This window comes from Bidens hawaiensis, unplaced genomic scaffold, assembly GCF_021521415.1.
Source record: "Bidens hawaiensis isolate Kalapana, Puna unplaced genomic scaffold, B.hawaiensis_p1.1 tig00004931_1, whole genome shotgun sequence".
NCBI classification, from domain to species: domain Eukaryota; kingdom Viridiplantae; phylum Streptophyta; class Magnoliopsida; order Asterales; family Asteraceae; genus Bidens; species Bidens hawaiensis.
The window spans coordinates 1047926-1056788 of NW_027491311.1; the positions used below are offsets into that span (position 1 = coordinate 1047926).

At 35.1% G+C, this 8863-nt stretch overlaps 1 protein-coding gene across 1 annotated transcript; it reads left to right on the top strand.

Annotated features, from left to right (window-relative positions):
- Nucleotides 1-904: 904 nt before the first annotated feature.
- Nucleotides 905-1354, top strand: LOC143628370 (uncharacterized). The gene has a single exon (XM_077097983.1). It carries the CDS (start codon nucleotides 905-907, stop codon nucleotides 1352-1354), a length of 450 nt encoding a protein of 149 aa, XP_076954098.1.
- Nucleotides 1355-8863: the final 7509 nt, after the last annotated feature.

Genomic DNA, 8863 nt, shown 5'->3' on the forward strand with positions numbered 1-8863 from the left:
CAATCAATTGAGCAATAACACAACCACGCAAATATTGGAATTGGTTTGAGTATAATAATAATAATAATAATAATAATAATACGCATAATGCCCCTAAAACGAATAAAAAGGTAAAAAAGGGGGGGTGATTACTCACCTTAAAATAAATAAAGGCGATAACGAGAAGACGGGTAAAATGGGCTAGTTAGTTCCACGGGAAGCCTTGACAATAAACCTTAATTTTAACGGTATAACTAAAATAAATAATCTAATAACATAAACAAAACAAAACATAACATGATAAGATTAATTACAGGTTTGGGACAGGGTGTTAAATATATTTTATATTACTTTTAGAAAAGTAAATTAAATACAAAAACAATTTAATATTATGACAATGAAAGGCTAATTTAATATTATATATTATTATTAAACGAAAAACAAAAACTTGTTTTTTCTTTTAAAAAGTTTAATGGTGATTGGTTCGTTTATGAGAGTAAAACCAATTTTAGCTTAATTACTTATTAAATATTATATTTAATTTTAAATCAAGAATCTATAAATATGTAATTTATATGCATATATATATGTATATACGGAAACCAACTGATTAAAAGTGAAGTGGGAGATGGGCTAAAAAACGGTTTTGGTTGGATGTTTGGATTGGAGAAAGTCCATTAAAGAATCAGTTTTTCCTAACTTGTTTGCATTTGAAGTGAACAAAAGGTGTTTCGTTGCAGATCGTTGCATTAATAATGATGGGGTTTATTCGATGAATTGGCATTGGAAATCTTACTCGTGCATGCAAACGTTGTTAACGAACTAATGGAATTGTTAAACTATTTGTACTACTTCCGGTTTAAAGGAGGTCAAGATAAATGGGTGTGGGGAAGGAGATATCTCGAAGGCGTATACAGTCGCGACAATGAAAAAGCTTCTTTATAAGGTTAATCCTTCTATTCAATCTAGCATTTTGGAGTGGAATAATTGGGTTCCTTTAAAGGTAAAAGCAATATCTTGGAGGGCGCTTCATAATCATTTGCCTATAAGTGAGAACTTGATCAAAAGAAGCATCCTTTACAGCCCAGATATATGTGTTTGTTGTACGACAGCAGGGGAGTCGGTTGATCATATTTTTGCGTCATGTTATGTGGAGAATGTGGTATGGCAACGTGTCAATGTGTGGTGTAATTTACAGCCCGTTAACACTAGTTCGGTCAGAGATATCCTTTTGGTTTATAAACAGGTTCCAGATTTCGAACACAGAAGGAAAATGGTTCAAGCGATTATTATGGTGGCTATATGGTGCTTGTTGAGGGCCCGTAACAAACTGATTTTCGAGAACAAGCCTTTGAAGATGGAGAACGTTATTTGAGATATAAAGGTTCTTAGCTATCTATGGATTAAAAAAAGGGCAAAACGCTTAAATTTAGATTGGGATAGATGCAGGATGTTGATTGAGTAATTGTTGTTTTGTGTTGTTGTTTGTTCCAGCCCTTGCTACCTTCTTGGTAGGAAGGGTTTTGGTTTTTTCTAATAGAAGTTTGTTGTTAAAAAAATGTATATACGAAAACCTCGAACTAACGTTGACCTTTAAATATTGACGAGGTTCATTTTATTAAACGAGTGCAAATTGTTATAGATTTAATATAGTTAAAAGAAAAAAAAAATAAAAGTAATTAAATGAATAAATAATAAAAATAATAATAACAATAAAACACTGAAAACCGGGTCAGGGGGTTCGAGCCTGCACCCCTGACCGGTTAAGTGTTTTAACTGAAATTCACCAGCCAACTGGGCTGGTGACTCACCTGATTAAGAATTGAGAACAAAAATTTGTATACTAAGTTTGCAATTTATCCAAAAACCCTTATAAACCATAATTCAATGAATTCATAAATTGAATGTCGTTTGCCCTCTGTTAATTGAAATTGACAGAGGGCTTTCGTTCCTCCAGTAAATCCGAACCAAAACCATAAAATCCTTACCGTTAGTTCGAATTGGTGGTGAACGACGCGTTAGGGTTCGGCCAAGAACACGACATAAAAAAACGATATTACACTACTTGTATGCTGAAATTGATTTAGGGCTTTGGTTCAGAGTGTTAAAGGGATGGTCTATGATCGATTAATTGAATAAAGATCGTTTATATGCCGTGTTTTGAGGTTGATTCAGCCGCGGGCTGTTAATGCGAGAAACATTAGTCAATTAGGTGTCACATTCCTTGTTTAAGCGTTGATTGAACGTGTGATTGACCCGTTGACGTGTAGAGATGACTAATTCCACGATTCGCGGCTAAAAATCTGGATCAAGCGAGGAAGGGGAAGGGGTGTGTGTGTGCCGACGGGATTTGGGGAGAGGGAAGAGAGGATTTTGAAAATATTGCAATTTAGTCCTTGATATTTGATTGGTTAAACGAGCTTAGCTAAAACATAGTTTGGGGTTGTTTTTGGCAATAGTTTAATAGTTTAACAATTCAATTAACGAACAAAAGTAAGGTTAAGTGACGAACGTTTGATTAATATATAATAATAATAATAATAATAATAATAATAAAAAAATGTTTTACGGGTCGGGATTTCATGTTTGAAAATTCGACGAATGTTACAGTATTCACAACTTTTTGAAAATTTCGTCATGAAATTAGTATAGAAGAAAAATTAAAATAACAATAAACCAAAATACTAAATCATTTCTATAATAAAACGAGACAACACAGATGCTTGAGTGACCCGAAAAACGTTACAAATGGGTAATATGACAAGTCCACTAATATATAGTATGTACCAGCGACATATCCACCATGATCTTGTCATATTATATATCATTTGTACCAGTGTTCTATAGTCCCTCGGCTCTGAGTTGTTCGCACACCAACGTACCCACCATGACTTCCATGCGAGGATTTCAGTAATTAAGTGTGCACTCCTAATTACCTATTTCTACGCATGGTCTGCATGGCCCGTTCCGTTGTGTGGGCTAAAATCATACGCAACATGTATAACAAAATCTTGTGAACATCAGGGTAAAAACTTGAATAATAAAGAAACAAAATTAACGGCCATTGAAAACGAAATACATAACACTAACAAAGCCAAATATAAAGATGACTAATCTAACGGCAAGGATAACAATAACCAACGAAATAATTGAACAAATTTAAATAACGAAATCCTAGAATTTAAAGAATAGCAAGATAGAATGTTGAAAAATGAACTAAATTAACGGAATATTAAAGTCAAAAGAAAACCCTTAATAGTAATCATCATAATAGTTAAGTTAAAACATGAAACATTGAGGCTATGAAAAACTAAAATTTGTGTAACATATGATAACCATAAAAGATCATCAAAGTCGGTGAAATAATGACGCAAAGTCGTTAGTAAAGTTATTCTTGGGGAAGTTTAAACGTTACAAGGAGAGCTTAAGTTGGGGACACTTGCCTTGAGATATCGAATAATCTCAAATGAAATATAGAATAAAATAAATACATAGGGCTCTTATTAGATAGCTATGACTTAACCAAGTACACAACCTCAGTTCAAAGTAACCGGTCATAAGCGGCTGATGTGGTCTAAATTATACATATTATATATTAATATTTCCTACATTTTTAATTGCTTTTGAGTTAATTTAATTAAATATTACTCTCAGATAGTTCATATCTAGTTTTTTTAAAGAGTTTTAAGTTACAATGAGCTATAACTAGTAAAATACGTAAATTAATTCAGCACAAATAACTATAAAAAAGAAAACGTTAATGTCTATTACAACATGTGTTATTTGTTGATGCTTTGGTCGATTAATTATGTTAGTGTTTTGATTTGTAAGTTTATCGTATTACTCATATTGATATTGATTATTAATAAATATTAATTATGTTATAGGCCAAATAATAAATGCTACGTTGGATTAAAACTTACTTCAAAGAAAAATAGCGAAGTATATTATTGGGTCATTTAATTAAAAGGCTTTTGGTGGGCTATGCAACAGAAGACGTCAACATTATTATTTATCGTTGTCTTTGGAGAAAGAGATTGGCACGGACGACATGGGGAACCTTACTGCCATTATAGGGCTCGGCAAGAATAGGAGGGTTACGAAATATTGGTTATGGGAGATCACGCCAGGAGAGAAGAGAAGGATCAAGCAGGGTTTTATGTCTACTCATTGAAACATAGTATTATTCGGTTTGATTACTCGTTTTCATTATGAATTCAGTTGTTGAACTTATCTATTATGCTTTATTCTTGAGTATAGTTGTTGACTAAACCCCCTAGTTACCTAGGTTTTTGATGACTACTTTGTGATTTGAGGATTTTTATTGGTTTATGGTTTCTATTGTTGGATTAATACTAAAGTAAAGAATCTTTTTACAACTGATTTGATGTGTTTCTGTATTTAGTTTTGATTTATTATTAAACTTTGTTCTGCATGTGTCTTGTTGAATGTCTTTCAGTTATAAATGCATGTTTAAGTCGCTTACTGTGTGTTTGTGATTATTTTATGATTTTACTAGACGTAGTAATCCATAGAAACATTGGTTGGTGATTTGTTAGAGCTTTATATTCTACCTATCTAGAGACTGTGAGGTAATAGATAGTTGGGTTGTCCTTGGCATTAGGCGTTTAGGCTAGAATGCTCTGACAGGAGGTTTCCTAGATTTCCCTAGTTTCATTGTAATTCCATGTCTTATTGATTGTTCTTAGGTTACCCCTTGCACTTTAGGGTGTATTGAGATGTGAGACTAACATGTAATCTATCTTTTAGGGTACTTTAGTGTTGTTGGAGAGACTGAGAGGTAATCCAACCAACTGGTAAGTTTAAACGCCCCTTAAGGTTTCCTTTTAGGTCGCACCCAAAAAATGATCAGGGATCCACTAGGTTGCCTAAGGGTATCGTATTTTAAGATCCCGGTTCCATCATAGTTTCCATAGCCAAGAGAGATCCAATATTCACAAGTAGGATTCTAAGCCTAGGTATTGCTTCTCCCATTGTTGAGTTCGTCTAGTTCATCGAGTTGAAGTTTGTCATTGTCAATGTTAGTGTCAGTTTTAGTTTAGACAAAATAGCAAAAGACGTCCTTTATGTTTGATCGTTTTTTCAATGGTCGTCATTTAGCAAAATAAATGGTAGAAACATACTTCATGTTTCAAATCCTTTTCACGTTACGTCCTTTGACACTAACTCGGTTATTTTTTCTCGTTAAATCTGGACATGTGCAAAGCACATGAGGGTACTATTGTAAATTTACAATTTATTTAATAACTAAAAGTAAAATGATATATCAATAATATAAGAAAGTATCTCTCTCTCTCTCTCTCTCTCTCCACCACATAACCCACCAGACCTCCACCAATGTACCACCACACCTGCAAACCCGATGATGGTAGTTCCCAAACCGGCAACACAGATCCCACCACTTCGTCCTGCCACCGGTCAGCCTCTAGAAACCACCACCGTCTTCGCCTATCACCACCACCACCCCTATCACAACCACCGCATAGATTAAATTTGTTTGTGTGACAGGGCTTGGCAGATCTAGGGTTTTCCTTGTAGTAGCAACCATATACAAGGACGGCGATGGCAACCATGGCTTCCCCTGCATCAAAATCAGATCTAGGGTTTGTCTTGATGTTGTATGATGAATCAAGAGAAATGATTTATAAGATGAAAGTGAAATCGGGGGGGGATGGGGAAAGTAAAATCGAGCCATGGCACCATTGAAGGTGAAGGATTGGCATTGTTGTGGAGAATGAACAGTGGTTTGATTGAAGAAAGTTTGGGTTTGTGTTGTAAAATAGACAAGGGTTGAAATCTGGAGGTGATTCGAGACACTATATATGGGAATTAATTGAAATTTAGAGAGGTTGTGCAAGATAGCGCTGGCCAATGTGTTGTTACAAAGATGGTGGTGATAGGTGAGGCGACGGTGGTTGCTGGAGATGATGTTGGTTTACCGGAAACAGTGGTGGTTGTTGGTGGTGGGTGAAAGAGAGTTTGGGAGAGAAAAAGTGAGGGAGGGGGAGAGAGAAGGTTATATGCCTTTTTAATTTTAATTTTTATTTATTAAATATTGTGTAAAATTACAATACTACCCTCATGTGCTTTGCACATGTCCAGATTTAATAAGTTTTAAGTCAGAGTCTAGTTTTAGGTGTCGCTAGTGTCCATTGGGTTCGATATCCGGACTTCATTAGGCTTTACTACAGCTGATATCTTTAAACGAGGAAATTCAATGATAGAGCAAGCGCGAGCCGAAGAGAAAAAGAGCTCTTCCAAATCGAATAAAGAAGGGGTCCGGAGGTCCGACCAGACTACGGCTACGGCTCCCCCCTTCGTCGGGCGGTGCTTGTGTGGGGAGTGCGCCACCAGAAATCGGGCTTGAAGCTCTCACCTTACCAACGAGCCGACAGCTGATGGCTGTTGGTCACGACTACTACAAAAAAGCTCCAATGAAGATGAATATTTCACATGGAGGAGTGTGCATGCTAGTGGAATTGGGAAGCATGATAAGTCCGTACTCCACATTCTAGCTTCATCCTTGGTTTTCTTTGAAAGGAACTGACAGAAGAGAAAGGTAAGATAATTCTTTATGGCCTTAACTGAAGCGGGGGAGGCCCTGGTCTACATACTTGCCTGTCTAAGTGGTCTGGCATTAGGAGAGTCTAGGTTTATAAATTTAAAACTAGAGGGTTTAGGTTATGTTAAGTTTTTATAGACTGTTTTTAGCACATCAGCAGCCTGGATTACGATTCTTATTAGATAACCGTGCGTATAGCCATGCACATGGTCCAGGTTTTCATTAACGATTACGTTTGGGTCATCGGTCATAGACCGTTAGATTGAGTTGATCATGAGAAAACAAATATAATTATAAGCAATGTGTGTCGTGCTTCTTGAGGAGAGTAAATAAAGATAGATATATCAACACAAACATGATTTCATTAATAATATTGAAAATTCGGTAGTACAATCAGACATTATTTAAACGAAAAGATCAAAGACAAAATATTAAATGTAATATGAGTGTTGTCTGCGGCGCTTGTCTTCTCGGGGTAGATGGGTCTTGGTCATAAGGACTAGTGTGAGGTGGTGCCATGATTTCTGAGTTGAAATTCATTGGCGCATCCTTGCGTACCCTGGTTGGCTTGATTTACTTGAGTTTGATCAGCTTGGTTTGGTTGGGGTTGAATAGCTTGGGTGGGATGGGCTTGCATTGGTTTGGCTTCATCAACTTGGGCTTGTGGTTGAAATGTTTGGGCTTGATATATTTGGAGTTGGTTGGTTTGATTTGGGTAGGTTTGGATTTGATAAACAAGTTTTGGACATGCGTTGCGAAGATGGTTTGGGCTACCGTAATGATAGCGGCATCACATAGTTGGGAGTGTGGGTGCATAAGGTAGGGCATAAGGTTGATGAAATGCTTGAGTAATGGGTTGGGAGAAGGATGAGTTGTGTTGAGCTTGTATAGGTTCCCGAAAGAGTTGATGAAGTCACCGAAGCGGCCACAACTGAAGCATTTTCGGCATTGTGCGGTAGTAGCATTGAAATTAATATCATGTAAACAAACTCTCACGGAATGAAAATGATAATATGTAAAAGTGGTTTTAGGTTTCAACATGTGCATAACCAATATGAACTTCTCATTTACAATTAGTGCGTTGTTATTATTATTATTATTAGTATTTTAAAATCAATGTAATTATTTTAGCTCATTGTCTTTTGTAAATTTTAAAATTCAAATATGAGCCAAATATGAGTTATATTTAACAAAATCTAGCTCAAAAACTCTCAAATGTATAGGATATATTTATACTAACATGTATATAATTTGGTCTATATCATTATTAGTATTATTATTAAGTTGCATTTAGGTTTGATTTTCAAATAAATAAAATAAATATTAATTATTAATAAATAAATAAATATTATATATAATCTATATCTCTATATAATCTATAAAACATATAAGATGGGCAAAATGGTAATTGACATTTTTAGAGGGAGACGCCTGTATATTTATTGCTCCAATAACCATTCATCCCGCCGGCCTCCGAAAACCCTTAATTGTTCGGCATCTGTTCAATTCTCTTCGGTTACGATCTCACAAAATTGATTGAATTCCTTGTTCGACGTTCTATATCCCCCAACCCATTTCTATTAAACCGTTCAATTGAATGCCTTATCGGTTTCGGTTTCATCATCAATTGTTATTCAATTGACCTTCTCCATCCAACCTATATTGCTAAGTTCCCCGTGCTGCATCAATCTCCAGCAAGGTGTCTCTCTTGTTGGACTCGGTCTTCCCAAGACACATATTATGATTAACGTGGCTAGTACGTTATGATCCAAGTCGGGTCATACCCAATAACAAGCTAGACAAACACCAATTATATTTGTTTATATATGATATGATCATAAGTAAATAAATATTGACACTTATGTTATTTGGAAAGGGTTTCTAAATACAATGTACTTGTGAAATGAATAAATCATATGGATGATTTATATTTTGAAAGAGAACATTACATAATGTTATTTAAGATGGTTAAATAACAATATGTAACACTTATCAATTTGCATGTTGCTTGAAAAATGTTATGTTATAATTCTATGAAATGAAAATACATAACATAATAAGTTTTACATTTTAAAACTTGTTTCAAAAAAAAATATAAAAATTGAAATGGGCATGAGGGTGCCCCCCCCCCCCCTCTCTTTCTCTATTCAATTTTATATTATTATATTCAAGTGAGTGGAGACATGCAAATGTTGTGATTGTCACTTTGGGTGGTGCCTTTGAATGACCACAACATCTCTCTTTCATTTTTCATTACACGTTTTTTTTTGCAAGTAATAAAAACACTCTCACTCTCTTCCT

Coding starts and splice junctions, on each gene's coding strand:
- LOC143628370 (XM_077097983.1), top strand. CDS start 905: ATGAAAAAGCTTCTTTATAAGGTTAATCCTTCTATTCAATCTAGCATT.